A 20,104-nucleotide genomic window follows, 5' to 3' on the forward strand; every position below is an offset into this window, starting at 1 on the left:
AAATGATCAAAGAGTAAGAACAGAGTTGCAATAAGGAAAATAAAATCAAATTAGAAGAGAGGATCCCTCAACATCTTCGGTAGTGTCACGAAGTCGAGCATAACTTTCTCATCCGGACTCCAAATGAACTGGTTCCGGCGGCATTAGAAAGCTATTTCAGTTGGCTACAATTCGTGTCTCATGTCAAATTTCCAAATTCGGACTCGAACATGGTCAAAATTGGATTCCAAAAGCGATCATGAAAATACCCGCGACAGTTCGAGGACACGAATGCGCATCAAGAAACGTGCACAAAAACACTCGCTACAAAAGACACGCACATAAGTAAAAGTACAAAATCATGCACAAAAGTACTCACGCAAAAGTGCATTCGCAAAAATGTTCATGAAAACACAAACTACAATCCTAGGACATTAATACAAATCAACATACATGCACAAACACACTCGCTCTAATGGACATGCACAAACGTATATGTAAAAATACATGCGCAAAAGTGCATTCGCAACAACGTTCTTAAAAACACGAAATACAACAATAGGACTTTAATACGCATAACCAAACAACAGCAAGAACACTAGATACAAAAGATACAGTGGAGTGTGGAAATAACACTCAACGTTTACGTTTACGTGGACTTTTTTATGGCTTAATTTATATTTCTGTTTTAATTGGTGGATTTAGTATTCTATAGGTACAAATTGATAATGAGGTGTCCATGAAGCAAAAATTATCAAAGAGTAAGAAAAGAGTTGCAATAAGGAAAATAAAATCAAATTAGAAGAGAGGATCCCTCAACATCTTCGGTAGTGTCCACGAAGTCGAGCATAACTTTCTCATCCGGACTCCAAATGAACTGGTTCCGGCGGCATTAGAAAGCTATTTCAGCTGGCTACAATTCCTGTCTCATGTCAAATTTCCAAATTCGGACTCGAACATGGTCAAAATTGGATTCCAAAAGCGATCATGAAAATACCCGCTACAGTTCGAGGACACGAATGCGCATCAAGAAACGTGCACAAAAACACTCGCTACAAAAGATACGCACATAAGTAAAAGTACAAAATCATGCACAAAAGTACTCACGCAAAAGTGCATTCGCAAAAAGGTTCATGAAAACACAAACTACAATCCTAGGACATTAATACAAATCAACAAACATGCACAAACACACTCGCTCTAATGGACATGCACAAACGTACATGTAAAAAAACACGCGCAAAAGTGCATTCGCAACAACGTTCTTAAAAACACGACATACAACAATAGGACTTTAATACGCATAACCAAACAACAGAAAGAACACTAGATACAAAAGATACAGTGGAGTGTGGAAATAACACTCAACGTTTACGTTTACGTGGATTTTTTTATGGATTAATTTATATTTCTGTTTTAATTGGTGGATTTATTATTCTATAGGTACAAATTGATAATGAGGTGTCCATGAAGCAAAAATGATCAAAGAGTAAGAAAAGAGTTGCAATAAGGAAAATAAAATCAAAATAGAAGACAGGATCCCTCAACATCTTCGGTAGTGTCCACGAAGTCGAGCATAACCTTCTCATCCGGACTCCAAATCAACTGGTTCCGGCGGAATTAGAAAGCTATTTCAGCTGGCTACAATTCCTGTCTAATGTCAAATTTCCAAATTCGGACTCGAACATGGTCAAAATTGGATTCCAAAAGCGATCATGAAAATACCCGCGACAGTTCGAGGACACGAATGCGCATCAAGAAACGTGCACAAAAACAATCGCTACAAAAGACACGCACATAAGTAAAAGTATAAAATCATGCACAAAAGTACTCACGCAAAAGTGCATTCGCAAAAATGTTCATGAAAACACAAACTACAATCCTAGGACATTAATACAAATCAACAAACATGCACAAACACACTCGCTCAAATGGACATGCACAAACGTACATGTAAAAAAACACGCGCAAAAGTGCATTCACAACAACGTTCTTAAAAACACAAAATAAAACACTAGGACTTTAATACGCATAACCAAACAACAGCAAGAACACTAGATACAAAAGATACAGTGGAGTGTGGAAATAACACTCAACGTTTACGTTTACGTGGATTTTTTTTATGGATTAATTTATATTTATGTTTTAATTGGTGGATTCAGTATTCTATAGGTACAAATTGATAATGAGGTCTCCATGAAGCAAAAATTATCAAAGAGTAAGAAAAGAGTTGCAATAAGGAAAATAAAATCAAAATAGAAGAGAGGATCCCTCAACATCTTCGGTAGTGTCCACGAAGTCGAGCATAACCTTCTCATCCGGACTCCAAATCAACTGGTTCCGGCGGAATTAGAAAGCTATTTCAGCTGGCTACAATTCCTGCCTAATGTCAAATTTCCAAATTCGGACTCGAACATGGTCAAAATTGGATTCCAAAAGCGATCATTAAAATACCCGCGACAGTTCAAGGACACGAATGCGCATCAAGAAACGTGCACAAAAACACTCGCTACAAAAGATACGCACATAAGTAAGAGTACAAAATCATGCACAAAAGTACTCACGCAAATGTGCATTCGCAAAAAGGTTCATGAAAACACAAACTACAATCCTAGGACATTAATACAAATCAACAAACATGCACAAACACACTCGCTCTAATGGACATGCACAAACGTACATGTAAAAAAAATGCGCAAAAGTGCATTCGCAACAACGTTCTTAAAAACACGAAATACAACACTAGGACTTTAATACGCATAACCAAACAACAGCAAGAACACTAGATACAAAAGATACAGTGGAGTGTAGAAATAACACTCAACGTTTACGTTTACGTGGATTTTTTTATGGATTAATTTATATTTCTGTTTTAATTGGTGGATTTAGTATTCTATAGGTACAAATAGATAATGAGGTGTCCATGAAGCAAAAATGATCAAAGAGTAATAAAAGAGTTGGAATTAGGAATATAAAATCAAATTAGAAGAGAGGATCCCTCAACATCTTCGGTAGTGTCCACGAAGTCGAGCATAACTTTCTCATCCGGACTCCAAATCAACTGGTTCCGGCGGCATTAAAAAGCTATTTCGACTGGCTACAATTCCAGTCTAATGTCAAATTTCCAAATTCGGACTCGAACATGGTCAAAATTGGATTCCAAAAGCGATCATGAAAATACCCGCTACAGTTAGGACACGAATGCGCATCAAGAAACGTGCACAAAAACACTCGCTACAAAAGATACGCACATAAGTAAGAGTACAAAATCAAGCACAAAAGTACTCACGCAAAAGTGCATTCGCAAAAAGGTTCATGAAAACACAAACTACAATCCTAGGACATTAATACAAATCAACAAACATGCACAAACACACTCGCTCTAATGGACATGCACAAACGTACATGTAAAAAAACATGCGCAGAAGTGCATTCTCAACAACGTTCTTAAAAACACGAAATACAACACTAGGACTTTAATACGCATAACCAAACAACAGCAAGAACACTAGATACAAAAGTATCAGTGGAGTGTAGAAATAACACTCAACGTTTACGTTTACGTGGATTTTTTTATGGATTAATTTATATTTCTGTATTAATTGGTGGATTTAGTATTCTATAGGTACAAATTGATAATGAGGTGTCCATGAAGCAAAAATGATCAAAGAGTAAGAAAAGAGTTGCAATTAGGAAAATAAAATCAAATTAGAAGAGAGGATCCCTCAACATCTTCGGTAGTGTCCACGAAGTCGAGCATAACTTTCTCATCCGGACTCCAAATCAACTGGTTCCGGCGGCATTAGAAAGCTATTTCACCTGGCTACAATTCCAGTCTAATGTCAAATTTCCAAATTCGGACTCGAACATGGTCAAAATTGGATTCCAATAGCGATCATGAAAATACCCGCTACAGTTCGAGGACACGAATGCGCATCAAGAAACGTGATATGATCCTAACTAAATCCAACACGAAGAATTGGAAGACAAGGAAGAGAGAAATTCGTTGGACAAGTCGAATTCCATGCATCCAAGACTCTCGCCTATCTCTGGCAGTTTTACCGTTCGAGTTGTAACTCTCTCATCGGAAGTCCAATTAAGGTGATTCGAATTGCTACGGAAAGCCAACTTAAAGATCTAAAACTTTGCTGTTTTGATCCCAGAGAGATTCAGAGTGGACGAGGTTAGAAATCGAGCTTGAAGTGAAGACACGTGCACAGCCAAATGTCTACTCGAGTTATGAAGAATGTTCGTGTCGTCGACTTGATATTTGGAGTTTAGATTTTATTAAATTACGTTTTTATATTAGGTTTAATATATTTATATTATTTTAGAGTTAGCTATGGCTAGGATTTTCTTATTTATTAGTTTCCTTATTATAGATTAGGTAAGAGTCTTTTTCCTTGTGAAAAAGGAGTCTTTTTAGATCTTATAAATATGTAGCCAATTTGGCTGATTTTGATGGACGAATTTTGATGATTTAATGGAGTTTATTCTCTTTGGTTCTTTAAGAACTGTTCGAACATTTCGGTGGATTCCGTTTGTTCACCCCGACTTATCAATCGATCTTTCGCAATCGATTGTGGCGTCTTCACATACCAAGGTTCTTGCCTCTTTATAGGCAACGGGTCGCGGTTCCACCTTTGATTCCTTCTTTAGGACGGTCCGGGATTTGATATCCGAAGTATTGATATCGGGTCTCGTCACATGGTTGGCGTGGTTCATATCAGATTGGTGGAATACTTATGGAGATGGTGTTCCCGAACTTCAAAAGTTCGCTATAAAGATAGTTAGTCTGACTTGTAGTTTTTCGGGATGTGAGCGTAATTGGAGTGCATTCGAGATGGTATTTTTTTTTAATGTTATTATAATTTATAATATTTTTATTAAACATCCTTAATTTGTATATTTACTTTATGACTTATTTATAGGTCCATACGAAGAAAAGAAACAAATTGCTTCAAAAGAAAATGAATGATTTAGTGTACATCATGTACAATTCAAAGTTGAAAGATAAAAAGTTCCGAAATATTGAGATTGATGTCGAAGAAGTACATTCAGATGATGAATGGATTACGGAAAGAGGCGGAGGTGTTGATCCTGATGGAGATGATGTTGTTGAGATGGATGGAGATGTGGGAAGGGAAGATGAGACTCATGGCTTTTTTGATGATGGTGATCCTCTTGATGAGAGTGATGCTAGTGAGCAAGATGTAGATGAAGATGAAAATGAAGAAAGGGAAAGAAGTATGGAGATGGTTGAGGAAGATGAAAGTGATGTTAGTGAGAGTGAGAGTGACGATGGACCTAATGTCAACCTTGAAGATTTAAGCTAGTTCATTAGATTTAATTATGTTCAATTTATGTTAGACTATGTTTAATTTATGTTAAAACATATTTTGTTAATGTTTGGATGTTTTATATTTGTTTGGACTTATTTTATTTGTGTTATGAGATAAGTATTAAGTACTAACAGTTTATATATATATATATATATATATATATATATATATATATATATATATATATATATATATATATATATATATATATATATATATATATATATATGTGGTTGCAATTAATTTTACAAGCCGCGTAAAACGTAAAATCTTACGATTTTACGATCGGATTTTACGTTTCCGATTTTACTACCCCTCTCCGATTTCAATTAAAATCCCGATTTTAACTACCTTGATACAACATGCAGCCATTTTTTCATCTATTTAACTAATTTTGGATTGCTATTCAATTTATATATGCAGATGTTTTTCAAGATAAAAGACCATTAGATTGGTCGAAGAGACTGAAGGTAACTTGCGGTCACAGGCTTCAGTTTTTACACGACAGGGCAAATTCACCAATCATAAACCAAGTCCAGAATTCACCAAATACTTTTGTGGGTGAAAACAAAGTTCCAAATAGGGGCTAGTGAGGCTGCCACAGAGTGTTTATATAAATTTGCGTATGTGAGGAGGAATTCAAATATACTCTGTCTAAATATTTATCTCATTACCTTAATTCTTCAATCTGTTTTCACTGGTGCTTAGCCCCTTAGAAAACTTAACTGACCAGCTCATATTTCCTGTTATATAGTTCTTGTTATTGTAATTGAACGTCAGTGTTTTATGTGCGACGCTTCCTACCTAATTTTTTTTTCCTATTCGATGTTATTATTATAATATTTCTTGACTATTTTTTAACCAATTTCTTGTACTGTTTTTTTTCCTATTCGAAGTTATTATTATAATATTTTTTAACCAATTTCTTGTGCACCGTAATGGAAGAGTCTTCTAGCTTGAGGTTCTTCCCGACTTCATTCAGTAAAAGGTACGTATGGTTTTTGTACTTTGATTCTATTTTTCTTTAATATTCATATTTCAGTGAAAACTCACTTTATTTGAAAACTCTCTCGCATCATCTTTGATAAAATTGTAGATGGGCGGATGGAGATCTTCTTGAATCAATTTGAAGCGCAGGTGCACTACTTATAGTTGTATGGATTGGCTTTCATATATACCTTTCTTTCATTTGCATCTTAAAATCTTGCTCGGAAATTTATTTCATCCTGACAATTTCCAAATGGATATTTATAATAAATCCTCCATTAGTGTATTAGTATCCCCAATTGTGTTAGTTAATATTTATTTCATTTAATTAAAGATGGAAATTGTGTTAGTTTTTCGGTATGGGGATTGCTTGCAATTAATTAAAGACTATATTGTGTTATTAGGGAATTGTGTATGGGAATTGTATGAATATGTATAAATTCATTTTATATATGGGGTTTCGACGAATCCCAATTCCCGAAGGAAAATGGTTTGTAAAATATACTAACAGTCTTTAATATTTATTGATTTGGTATGTTTAGGATGAGGAGTTGATTCAGTTGAAGCGCGAAGTAAGATTAAATGGTGGCTTTAATGTTAGACCGGAGGCTAAGCTTTTGTTCATAGTCCGCAATCCTGGTAACAAATTTATCGATAAATAAGTATATTCTCAAATTTACAGTTTATTGTGTCGATTTATCGATTCGATGTATACTTTTTAAGTATCAATGCTATGCATCCCAGTACCAGAAAATCTTGTAGCTTTTGCGGTTGCGTCAGGTACTGAAATATCTTTTAATGTTTAATATTTTTTTTCGGGTTTGTGTATGTATCTCGTGTATATGCTTTGTTGGTTTTTGTTGAACATGATTTAGTTCTCCATAAAATATTCAGGAAAACTTTGAAATAATTCAATCTTGATTTATGTATCTGGTTAGCTTCCTGATTTAAATCTTATATTCTATTTGATTGCTTCGTTTGACATTTTTGTAGATCTTTACCAGTGTCTTTCTGAAAGTAAACAAAGCCAGCATGAACATGCCGCACAACTTATGTTACTTACGGGTACGCTTGAGGCTTAGAGCAACATTCATTACATTGTTATTGTTCATAAATCAATGCGATCTAACTGGTGCAGACATAGAAGTATCGGATGCATGTATGGTACTGATAAGACTATTTTTCCTTCAACATCATGGGACCCACAGGGTCGGATTCTTGTCTGCATCAGTGCCATTGGCATATACAATATTTTCCACTGGAACCCTCGTGTATATCAAGCTCTTTGTCCTTATTACATGTACAAATTCCTCAAAAAAACCCAATGTGGCGGTTGGATGTCCTTGAGCGGTATCCTTCTCTGCAACACAGGTAGTTATAACCCTCCTAATACATCTGTATATATGTGTACGTAGGAGTTTATTAAACTTACTGGTTAGTTCAATATTTCCAGGTTCGTAAGCAATGTTTGCTGATCTTGGACATTTTTCCCAGCTTTCGCTTTCGATACAGGTATAGGAACTGGTTATAAATAAATAAATAATTAACGTTCTTTTTTTTTTTTTTGGCGATGGACTTTATTAATTTATATTTGGTGGCATGAAAATTGCTGATAGCATTCACATAAGTCGTATTTCCGTTTGTAATATACTTATATCTTCGCTCCATAACAGCTTTTTGCTCGGTGTTATAATAATTCAGAACAGTTAAAAGCTCTTTCATAGGTTTATTAGTTTAAAATGCACAAAAATGCTGCAAATATTGGACATGAGACATTAGATTGCGCCGCAGCCAACCAGGTTATCAAGCCCTGGAATGTTTCCGTTGCTATGTATTGTGTTAGTTCTCTAAAATTGTTAGTTCTCTAAAATTTCCTGCATTCTTGACATTTCTTAGCTCCCCAATTTCATGCCTCTATTTCTTTGCTGTAATTTTTCGTTTCTAATTTGGTGGAACAGTTGGAGCTGCTGTAAATTTCAGTGCAAAAAGATGGAGGCTTGAGGACTCATGTTGCAGTCGATGGCGACCGCCGAACGGTGAAGATAATCGGTGCGTATTTCAGTTTACAGACTTACAAATTGGGTATTACTTTCCCAGCCATTTCGTACCCATCGACTTCACATGGTTGTTTCTATGATTTTATTTGTTACTTCTCCCCCCTTAAATATCAATAGTCTAATTTCTCTCTAGATTAATTAATATGGTTCTTTGAAAATTTCACGTTGTACAGACGCCGCCACCTTGCTTAATCTTCATTTTAGAAGATATAGAGGAGGGTGTTCAACATACCCTTCTAATCCATTTATGATTGTGTTATTGCGTAAACTTCAATTTTTCTTTTGTGATAATGATTAACTTCGGCTAATTAATTTTGTAGTTTGTATTATATGGAAGTGAGAGGAGCTCCACCACAGGAGTTTAATCTACAAATTTTGTTTGGGAGCGGCATCTTGGCTGCCAGGTGACATATTTCGATAAAAAAAAATTTGCCTCTCTATTTTCCGTTTAAATGAAACTATGCATTTGTGAATTATTATTGCTATGTATGTTCACGCTCAAATATCTCTGGAAAAGGCGCACAAAAATTTTGCTGATAGATATAGTGTTAAGTGTAACAGACAATAGTTTGGGATGCTATCTTTTTCGAAGTGTATAAATGGACTGACGAACCAAAATTATCAATTATGTGATGTTGGTGTGGCGGTGATTTTTTTTTACGTATTCCAACACTTACTGGTTAGAGTTTGTCAATTTATATACACGGAACATTGTAAGTATCGCCATCACATTAGTGAGGATGTCATCTTGATATTTCTGTGCAAACTGAAACATAACCTGCATTTTGCACTTGATCGATCATAATTAAGACCAAAGGTGAGTTACTTCCATCACATCAGCTATTGGCATAAACTGGGCGTCGACCTGGATTCGAGGTTCCGAACAGGTACAACAAATATAGCTCATTCTCTTTAATCTATATTATATTTGTTGCATGCTTCGTATATATTAAGGACGTTATACTTATATATATGGGGATAGGGATATATATATATATTTTGTCGGCTAGGGACAACCTCCCTTATCATTCAGTCCATGCTTTGATGTGTGTTTCCTCTACCATTTGTTCTTTTTTTATGGAAATGATACCAAAGGCCATGTCTTTAATAACACTTTCCTTGCAGGTATGTGCTTTCATATTCAGAACTTCAATTCATTCATACCTATGTCGATTGAAATGTTAAAATAAATCTTAAATATCAACTAATCGATCAAATTTTACGATTTTTGGTCCCTAAATTATTATACTTTTTTTTAATTTTGTTCCTTCAACAAAAAATGCACCCCATTGGGGGTCAATTTGTAATTTCTGGAAATCCACCTCGTTGACTGAAATAGTTTTGAAAATTGTAGAATCACCCATATACTTACTCCATCTTCCCAGCCGCTCCACCCAAATTGCAAATTTAACCCCAAAGTGGATCTCTCTTGCAATATCCGAAATATCAGCCACCAACGCAGTATGTTTTGACTCCTCCTCATCTATAATCGCGTGTGACTCATTTACGAAGATTCCCAATCCCCAGTTTAAAATCTTATGATTTTCGATTCAATTCTTACGAGTCAATTCGTTCATACCTAAGTCGATAATTACATTTTTTGTCCTTATATTATATACAATTTTTTATTTTGGTCCTTAAAACAGAAAATGCCCCCCAAGTGGCGGTCAATTTGTAATTTCTAAAAATCCACCTCCCTGGCTGAAATAACTCTGAAAATTGCAGAATGACCCCTATACTTACTCCATCTTCCTTGCCGCTCCACCCAAATTGCAAATTTGACCCCAAAGTGGATCTCTCTTTCAATATCCAAAATTTCCGCCACATTTATGAAAATTCGCAATTCCGAGGATAAAATTTTATGATTTACGATTCAAATCTTACGATTCAATTCATTCATATCTATGTCGATTCAAATGTTAAAATAAATCTTAAATATCAACAAATCGATCAATTTTACGAATTTTGGTCCCTATATAATATACTTTTTTTTTTTGGTCCTTAAACCAGAATTTTACCACAAGTGGAGGTCAATTTGCAATTTCTGAAATCCACTTCCCTGGCTGAAACAGTTTTGAAAATTGCAGAATCACCCCTATACTTACTCCATCTTCCCAGCCGCTCCACCCAAATTGCAGATTTAACCCCAAAGTGGATCTCTCTTGCAATATTCGAAATATCCGCCACCAACGCAGTATGCTTCTACTCCTCCTCAACTATAATCGCGTGTGACTCATTTACGAAAATTCGCAATACCGAGTTAAAATCTTATGATTTACGATTCAAATCTTACAATTCAATTCGTTCATACCTAAGTCGATTTAAAAGTAAAAATAAATCTCAAATATCAACAAAACGATTAAATTTTACGATTTAAGATTTAAGAAAACTTTAATTTATTATATTATTTTTAATAAACTTATGATAATTACAAATTTGGTCCCTGTATTATATACCATTTTTAATATCGGTTCTTAAACCGGAAATGCCCCCAAGTGGAGGTCAATTTGTACCGAGCACAAAATCTCTCCCAGTATGCTTCTACTCCTCCTCAGCTATAATCGCATGTGACTCATTTACGAAAATTCGCAATACCGAGTTTAAAATCTTATGATGTACGATTCGAATCTTACGATTCAATTCGTTCACCCGACCCGACCCGAATGCCCATCCCTATACGCAACTTAGTATGGCCAAGTTGGATAAAGTCGCGTTGCTACTCCATGTTCTTTTTCAGCTATGGAAAATCGCGTTAAATTTGATTTCTGATTTTGCTACCAGATTTCTGGAAGTATGCAGGTTTCCCAAAGTACAAATATGTGCGTCTTTTATTAGCAAATTAGTAGACAACAACATCTTCTTTCCCATCTTCTATATTATAGTTGATTTTTATAAGAAAGTTATTTCATCTTGCACATTAGAACTACGAGTGTAAAAGAAATATTATTGCCATTTTTTTTGTATATTATCCTGCTTATCTTGGTTTTGAATATCTCTGTCTCCGTCTATTGTAAATGATATGTCCTCCGCTCATATAAGGCTGGAAGGTAACCAGTTTGCATTTATTTTTATGCTATATGTTACCATATACATATTTTTCTCCCCTCATAATGAGGATATATTTTAATATATTGGTGTTCAATATCCTTATTCATATACTTATAATTGTAAGTGCAGTTGGTTGAATTTGATACAGTTATGAATGTGGACGGGAAAACTTTAACAGCGTTAAGAAACAACTTCGAATTTTTGCTCTAATTTGTTCTTCGTCGTCTTTTTTTCCTCAAGAACCTTTTGAATCTCTATTTTTCTTCAGTCCTTTTCTTTCAGGCGGTGCCATTGGACATGGAGGCAACGTCTTTCTATGTTCTCATCACCGGAAAAAAAGCTCTTCCACTTGGAATTCGAACAAAGACCATGTCTCTTATTACACGAATGGAAATTTTTGCCCTTGTACAATTGCTATTGTGGTACGTTATCAGATCGAAGCCAATACTAATTCCACTTTCATCCTTTATAGAACTATTGTGGGTCTCGTGTTGGAACCATTCAAATTTTACTCATTCAATCAAAGTTATTCTCTAACAATATCCTATACTTTTCGGTGTATGGATGCCAAATGATTAACTGGACCATTAAGTCTTGATTCTGCAGTAAAATATTACGGCCCGGAGTAGTTGGAATGACAATTTTCAATCTTAAATATCGGTTGCATGCTCTTCTCATATTGTCCTAATTACTTATCACTTCGTGATTCTCGAAGTTAACAAATACTCATTTATCTTTCGATTTTCCATGTTCTTTGGTTTTTAATTTTTTTTTTTTGTATTTTTTCTTATGACATTAAAGGTTCGAGGTTTGCAGGGGTTTTGCATGATCAAGTTGTTGATTTTTGATTTCTTACAAGATCGGATGTTACCTGTTGAATTACATTAGACCTTTTTTTTTATCGACGTACCTTTGTGTTCATCGTTTTTGCAAATGCCTCTGTGCACGTAAAGGTACATCATAGATTGAAGAATTGTAGGTATGTTGTTGAGCAAGTCCACATCACACCAGAATGTGTAATTTTTGTTCATCAAACTTGTAAATGATATTATACCCTGTATAGGCATCTTAGGTTAGTATATGCACTCCCATATACATGAGAAACTTCCCTTATCTTTTGTTTAAATAACTATTTATTTCAGAAGAAAATTTATGTCGGTCTTCTTTAATTTCTGCAAATTTTGTTTAGAGCGCATTGAGAATTGTCCACATTATTCCTTCTGCCAAACAATCTTTAACTATCGGACATAAAACGATCTTTTAATCGAACACAAATAGTCGGGAATCGGCATGGGGCTGGGCACCGCGCATTGCGCGGTACTCATTACTAGTAATATATATATATATATATATATATATATATATATATATATATATATATATATATATATATATATATATATATATATATATATATATATATATATATATATATATATATATATATATATATATTCATTAGTTATAAACTAAGTTTTGATAACTACGTGTCACCACCTACTTGTAGCCTATCTTTGGAACCACCTACTTGTAGCCTATCTTTGGAAGCATGACACATCTTGTTATTACATATTAGTTTGTATATATAGCAGTGTTCTAAAAATCGACCAAGGCGGCCGATTAATCGGTCTCCGAGGCGGAGGCGGTCCAAAACCTTTACGATTTTAGTGTAAAGGTTTGAAAAATCGGTTTTTTGCCTGTGAGGTGGTTTTAGGCGGTCTGAGGCGGTCAAACCTTTTGGCAAAAATCGGTTAAAAATCAGTTAAAATCGGTTTTTTTTTTTTTTTTTTTTTTTTTATAATTCAAAATAAAAGTTGGATTTTAATAAAAGAAAATATGAGTTTATGCCTTATTTTGTTTATGTTAATTTTTATTGTTAAAGAACTAATGATGTATGCCAGGAATGTTCAAGAATAAATGTAAATTCAAAAAAAATGTTTTATTTATTTATATTTTATAAGGATATTTATGTATTATGATCTTATGATTATTAAACTTTTATTATCTTATTAGGATATATACATGATGGAGATATAACTATGTTTAAATATCTTTTTATATATGTTTGGAGTGTTTATAAATAATATTTAGAAATATATTATATTAAATTTTAAAAACCGATTTATTTCCGATTTATCAACGATTAATCACCGCCGCACCGATTAATCGTGAGTCGGTGCCTGACCGACTCGGACCCGATTACCGCTTTTTACAACCTTGATATATAGTGATGCTGGGCAATAGAAAAAAACACACGAATTCCTCCAGCAAATTATCTTCCTTCCATTTTTGTCTGGTTTCATAATTATCTCAAGTGCAATTCTCATGCACTTGACTTTCTCGAGATTTATTTTCGTACCAGCAAAGTTCATATATTTAATTATATATGTTAATATGTATATATATATTCAAAACTCACAAGTGTGGCACGAGGCTATGCAGTATTTGCATGCATCAGTACTAATTATATTACGCTTCACTGCCCATCATATGCATTATCCAATGCAATTAGTCTTGGGTTTTGAGCATCAGAGGACTAAAATGGGTCCCCAACGCCGACTGGGGATATACCGCTTAATTCACCGTCAAGACTGTACTTTGCTGAGACATTATTTATACTGATTGGTAAGGATATTAAAAATATCCTGATAATAATAATAAAAATAAACTCAATGGAGAATCTTACATGGTGTGAGAAACATTTAACCCATCTAGACTACCTATCTCTGAATGTGAAAATGAGATCTAAAGAATCATTCATTTACAAAATATTGCCAAATGCCAATAGACTTCCTGATGCATTTAATGATGCAAGTAAAGTCACGAAGTCTTATATTCTAGTTGTGAATGTTTCAGTTAGGATCGTTTTTCCTGAAGAACATGAGAAAATGAATAATGAGCACCCTCAACAAAAACAGGGTAGACCTATCGTAACATTTTGATATTCAGGGGGTATTTTATACGTTGGTTATCGTTCAAGTAGATATTTTGAACTTTACCCTATTTTTTTTGATCAATTACCACTAGGGCAATATACGATCAATAGTTAAGAGAAACATATATATTGCATAGATACAGAAAGCTATATATAATATTGAGGGTATATAAGCAGAAACTTGATTTGGGTGCATGCCATGGAAATTTCTAAACGGTACTCTAATTAATACGAAATAGCTTTACAGAAACCCCAGGAGAAAATTCCCATGGGAAACTAATTGAGACATTGTAGAATACAGCGAAAAAGAATAAAAAAATAAATAAAAAAGACTGATTTGCTACATTCATTATCATAGTGGTATATCCTTAACACACTTCACTGGACCAGACATAATAAGCTTTTGGCTGACCGGCAGCAACCCTTTTCCGGACCATCGTTTAACAAGGGCCACTTCAAACATCCTCACCTGCAAATATCTTTTTTTTCATCAAAATACGCCCAGAAAAAAAAAAGGAAAAGGTTCTGTAGAGGAATTACGGTTGTAATATAATAGTATTCAGATGAACAAGATACAGTAGATGCCCATTTTTTCTTTTTCTTCAATTTCACATTTTCTTTCCATCAATTGAGACAGCCGAAAGTAGAGAACAATTTGCACGTTTCACTTGAAATTGGAAAATGTACCAAGAGAATAATACAAGATCTAAACTTATGACATAAAATTATATTTTTGCAACATTATCTGCCCTCAGAAATTGCATTTGACTTGAGCAAGAGAATAATAGTTTAGGCAGAGAGCAGCTTTTGAATGTGTAGAACGATAACGGCAGAATAACTTTCATGTGTTTTCATATTCTTTAAATGATTCATAACAAATACATGGGCAATGTCTGGTTACGTTTTCATCTCACTTTAATTATTTCCCCGGAAAGAATTCGTGTTTGTTAAGGTTTCCGGAAAAAAATTCCCAAAACAACTTTTATATGAATTTTATTCTTGCTCAAATAAGAACATATGAGATGATGAGAACAGAAAACAAAAGTTTTCAATGTGTCTTCTTTTCCAATTAGTTGTGCCAAAAAAGCCGTAGACAACACAAACAAAAAGAGGCCATCAGGAGTTGGCTGGCGGCAGGTTTTTACAAAATGATATAAATTTTTCGATATTAGTTGTGTCACCTATAATGTTTCACAAATGATGTTAGTTCTTTAAGCAATTGCAATAGTAACCAATAATTATATTCGTAATAATAGAAAGTTGAATGAAGAGCAACTTAGGAAGAGATGTGTACACTAACCTGCCTCACAATCAAAGGCTCCTCTGCAAGACTCAATGCTTCAGTCAGTATAGTGAAAAAACCATTCCTGTTTCCGTAAACAATATCTGTGAAGGGCCGGTCACCCACCTACCATTTGCATAGCCATTATAGTATGTGACAAAACAATACAATTCACAGTACAAAAATAAAATAGTTACCAAGAAAACGTAACAAAACATATCACTTGACAGAATCTTACCATGATAAGTTTAGATGATTCACAACCAAAGTGCTTCTCGATTTCTTCAGCTGTTCCACCTGGCTTCTTCACCTCTATATTTATTTTTAATAAATAAATAAAATCAGACAACACTCGAGAGAACCATTTCATGATATAAACATTACCTAAATACCAAATTCACAGTTCCAATTGAACACATAACACTAAAAGCTAATTCGCATCCTCATTATGTACATAAAAATTGTAAGAAAACGTTTAAAGTATAGAAATAAAGCTTACTGTGCCGTATCACTTTGATTCCAATTGCATCCTCAACAGCTGCAGCTTTTTTCCCGTCGGGATCATACTCAAACAACCCTGATAATATGGAGAAAAAAAAAATTATATTCAGGAAATCAGGCACATTTAATTTAGCTTAAGAAGACGCCTAAACCCTGATCCCAAATGGATATCACAAATTACCAGCAGAATTACTGAAAATGGCAATGTTATCGCCAAACAAAGATTTGCAGTGTTGGAGAGATGATTGGAGAGGTGGCCACAAGTCCAAAGAGTAAGGAACAGTGATAGTATTATCCTTGTCGAACACCACACCTTCAAACCCTCTATTTTTTAGGTGGGCCCAGTCAATAAACCTAATATCTGGCACACTAACATGCGGTATTACCAATTGCTTGTCTTTGGAGAATATCCCGACGGAGCAAGCTATGCCTTCAAGGTTAATCCTCTGCCCCAATGCCGCCTTCAGATCAGCCCACCTCATGTTCGACGAAATGCCCCGCGAATTATCTTCCTCAAACCCTCTCTCTTCGAATTGGGGTTCGGGATTCTCGACAGAAGATCGAAATTCTCGGAACAGTTCCCGATTTTCCTGACCCGGGTACGGATTGGTGTCCCGATAATGATTGTTGTTGTTAGGCTTCTTTTCTTGTTCTTTACTGCAACTGTGAGCCGCGGCGCTGAGTGTGAGACGGCTACGATGGTTATTGGAATGTAAATTAGAGGGTTTGGAATTGGAGGTGAGACGATGGAAATGGAGATGGTGAGAGAAGAGACGATTAGGATTAGGAGGAACAGGATAATAATAATAGTAGCAAGTGTGCCATGGAGCAATCGAAGTGGATGATGATTGCATATTCAATTCAACATATAGAGAGGGGTTTTGTGTCTGCTTCGCATTAATTTTTATTTATCAAAAAAGAAAAGAAAAAAAAAAACTAAACTAATCGAAAAACAAAAAGTATGAAGAAGGTTGAGATTTGATTAAAGTGGGGGTGAGGGTTTGGATATTCTTGGATTTGGGAAATGGAACATGCGGCCAAAATCCAAACCACTACCGAACAGTCGATATCAGCAAAGCATCCGAATTCCCGTCGCAGCCTGCTTTTTCGAGCCCATTGGGCCTTTTACTTGCAACTTTTGAGGCTTTCATTCATTCATTACCCACATTATGAAACACATCCATATTTTTCTACCATAGTTTGAAGCTTTTTTAGCATGTTGTTGGTACCTACATTTGCTACAATAAATATCAAAGGGTATTGAAAATGCAAAAATCAAATCACCATTTGTATCATCATGATACGATATATTATTATTTAATATATCGTTAATTATTAGTTAGTCATTATTTAATTATTAATTAACTAGAATAGTTGTTTAGGGTTATAGATGGCCGTGAGTTAGTAGTGGTTAGGAGATTATTAGGTATTTAATTAGTTTAGGTAATTATCTTTCCTAGTTAGATTAGGATTCTAGGGTTTTATTCTCTTTAAATAGTCGTTTTGTGCTAGGGTTTTGATAAAGAAGGGAAATAATAAACAAGAGTTTTCTTACGTTCAGTAAAGAAATCTTATGATACTCGAGAGATCGCATCAATTGGTATCAGAGCGAAGTTGCGATTAACACCAACGCTTCGTTAGCAAGGCAGCGATTATATCAAAGCTACGCTGGAGCAAAGTTGAGATCACATCAAAACTTTGTGAAATCATGATGTCAGAAACAAGACGGTTGGAGCGATTGGAAAAATCCATAGAGAAATTACGGATTAATTTTCAGAAATTGCTTGAACAAAGTCAAGGACGACGTCAAAGCCATCATAAAAGCCGAAGGGACCGCCGCGCATCACCGCCAACGCCACCGCTACCATCACCACCGCCGCTGCCGAGCCTATCGCCGGAGGAAGAGGAAGAGGACGACGATGAATTTTTCGAAGAACCCCAATTGTTTGTGAGTTCGCCGAAAGAAGAAGAATCGGATTTAAGTGATATAAAGTGGGACGAAGAGCCGAAAGAAGAAGAATCGGAGTTAACGGAGATAATTTGGGACGAAGATGAGGAATTAACCACAGATGAGAATGAAGAACTACAATGGATATTGGGAGATTTCCATGTTGTTGAAAGGAAAAAAGACGAACAAGAATTGGTGATTGTGAATGAACCGGAATCTGAAAAGGTAATTGAAGAGGCTTTTTTATCGGGAAAAATATTGAGAATTTTTCCAAAAGCCTTGAGGAGTTCGTTCGATCAACCTAAACAATGTGGTAAAAATCTTGATCGTTCGTCATGTTTTTCGGATTCACTCGGGACGCAATTCGATGTAGTCAAACACAGGTGGAAGCGCAAAAGAGAGAGCTGCAATTATTGGAACCTTGAGGACAAGGTTCATTTCAAGAGGGGTGGTTTGATACGATATATTATTATTTAATATATCGTTAATTATTAGTTAGTCATTATTTAATTATTAATTAACTAGAATAGTTGTTTAGGGTTATAGATGGCCGTGAGTTAGTAGTGGTTAGGAGATTATTAGGTATTTAATTAGTTTAGGTAATTATCTTTCCTAGTTAGATTAGGATTCTAGGGTTTTATTCTCTTTAAATAGTCGTTTTGTGCTAGGGTTTTGATAAAGAAGGGAAATAATAAACAAGAGTTTTCTTACGTTCAGTAAAGAAATCTTATGATACTCGAGAGATCGCATCACATCAATTGCTCAACAACTATCTTTTTGTTGTACCCTGTAGACATCGAAATTTTGAGATAAATTACTAATTAATAACCAAAATAAATCGGTTATTAATTTAGGTCTCAAATTAAAGTCCATAATATATTTGGGCTTTAAAATGTCCGGCCCATCCTACAAGTCAAGAAACCCTAGCTCGCGGCTATAAAAAGAGGGCTTTCGGTGCATGTAAAAATCAGACTCACACAGACACATATCGAGCTCTCAAGCTCACGTCTCGAGCCTCCGCCTCGAATTCATAACATATTTGAATTCGAGGTGTTCGTGATAGGAAATCATATATTCGATTCCTCGAATTCATAACATATTTAGATTCGAGATGTTCGTGATAGGAAATCATATGTTCGATTCAAGAACAAGCCTTTAAGCCCTTGAATCAAAATTAGAATAGGAGAGAAGAATCAGGGGAATTACGGAGATTGTAATCCGCTTTCGTTTGATAATATATTTATTTGTTTTCCTATATTTTTCTTGTCTTGTATTTATGTTTTACAGATTCGAAAAATTTGCGGTTAACAAATTGGCACGCCCGGTGGGACCATCTTCGCCCCTCATCTCTTCCTCCGATGTCAAAATTAAGTCCATTCAACTGTCCAATGGCGGCTAAGAAACCATTGCTACTCGTGAATATGGATGGGAATAAAAAAAAAAAAAAAAGGGGTAAAACTCTTTATTTATTCGCTTGGGGGCAGAGAAGCAGAGTAATTGGATAAGGAAATTTCCCTCTTTACATAATAGAGAGTGTTACAATTTCTTCTCCAATCTACTATGCTTCGACCGATTGAGTTGCCAAAAGATTTGGAGTATTGACGAAGGAAGAAAATCTCCAGCAAATCCCCTCTTTGGCAGCAAAAAAAAAAATACAGATCCACAATCTTTGTCCCTAAATGAATTTTAAAAAAAATAAAAAAGGGGCCAGCCATGGCGATCATTTGCCTTGGCCAACAATTCTCCCCGCTATGTCAAATCCGGGAGGCCGCCGGAATAATGCCCGCCGATCGTCGCCTGAAGAATCCCGTTTCAATTTTTGCCGCCGGAAGCCCTCGACGGTGTTATATCCTCTTTCGCCGCCGCAAACCGCTGGCCGCTCAAATCCACCAGTCAAACTCACCGTAGACTGAAGAGCCGCGCCACCTATTCCTCCGATGACAACAAAGATGCTGCCTATAGTCCAAGCTCGCCATCGTCTAGGTGTTGCGCGGAACTCTTCCGGCGAATCCAAAGATGCTACTG

At 35.3% G+C, this 20,104-nt stretch overlaps 2 protein-coding genes across 2 annotated transcripts; one reads left to right on the forward strand and one right to left on the reverse strand.

The window, feature by feature from the left end:
• The first annotated feature begins 6,267 nt into the window (after nt 1-6,267).
• On the forward strand, nt 6,268-8,609 carry LOC105958342 (uncharacterized). Its single transcript, XM_088812105.1, has 7 exons — nt 6,268-6,324; nt 6,418-7,088; nt 7,302-7,373; nt 7,447-7,472; nt 7,540-7,679; nt 7,762-7,820; nt 8,267-8,609. Exons 2-6 carry the CDS (start codon nt 7,037-7,039, stop codon nt 7,781-7,783), a joined length of 312 nt encoding a protein of 103 aa, XP_088668231.1. The 5' UTR covers nt 6,268-6,324; nt 6,418-7,036; the 3' UTR covers nt 7,784-7,820; nt 8,267-8,609.
• A 5,945-nt stretch (nt 8,610-14,554) lies between these two features.
• LOC105966707 (haloacid dehalogenase (HAD) superfamily protein) lies at nt 14,555-17,124 on the reverse strand. The gene is made up of 5 exons (XM_012991290.2): nt 16,313-17,124; nt 16,130-16,207; nt 15,869-15,942; nt 15,649-15,756; nt 14,555-14,817 (listed from the first exon to the last, which is right to left on the reverse strand). The coding sequence occupies exons 1-5, from the start codon at nt 16,983-16,985 to the stop codon at nt 14,701-14,703; spliced, it is 1,050 nt and encodes a 349-aa protein (XP_012846744.2). The 5' UTR covers nt 16,986-17,124; the 3' UTR covers nt 14,555-14,700.
• Between the last annotated feature and the right edge of the window lie 2,980 nt (nt 17,125-20,104).

Source organism: Erythranthe guttata, chromosome 13 (assembly GCF_056151865.1).
Source record: "Erythranthe guttata isolate IM_541 chromosome 13, IM_541, whole genome shotgun sequence".
NCBI lineage: Eukaryota > Viridiplantae > Streptophyta > Magnoliopsida > Lamiales > Phrymaceae > Erythranthe > Erythranthe guttata.

Bases quoted from the DNA above. Each gene is read 5' to 3' on its own strand.
- LOC105966707 (XM_012991290.2), bottom strand. From the start codon at position 16,985: ATGCAATCATCATCCACTTCGATTGCTCCATGGCACACTTGCTACTAT. The intron at 15,943-16,129 runs GTAAGCTTTATT...AAATAAATATAG, and splicing joins AATCAAAGTGATACGGCACA to AGGTGAAGAAGCCAGGTGGA. The intron at 14,818-15,648 runs GTTAGTGTACAC...AGATATTTGCAG, and splicing joins AGCCTTTGATTGTGAGGCAG to GTGAGGATGTTTGAAGTGGC.
- LOC105958342 (XM_088812105.1), top strand. From the start codon at position 7,037: ATGCTATGCATCCCAGTACCAGAAAATCTTGTAGCTTTTGCGGTTGCG. The intron at 7,089-7,301 runs GTACTGAAATAT...ACATTTTTGTAG, and splicing joins AGCTTTTGCGGTTGCGTCAG to ATCTTTACCAGTGTCTTTCT. The intron at 7,680-7,761 runs GTAGTTATAACC...CAATATTTCCAG, and splicing joins TATCCTTCTCTGCAACACAG to GTTCGTAAGCAATGTTTGCT.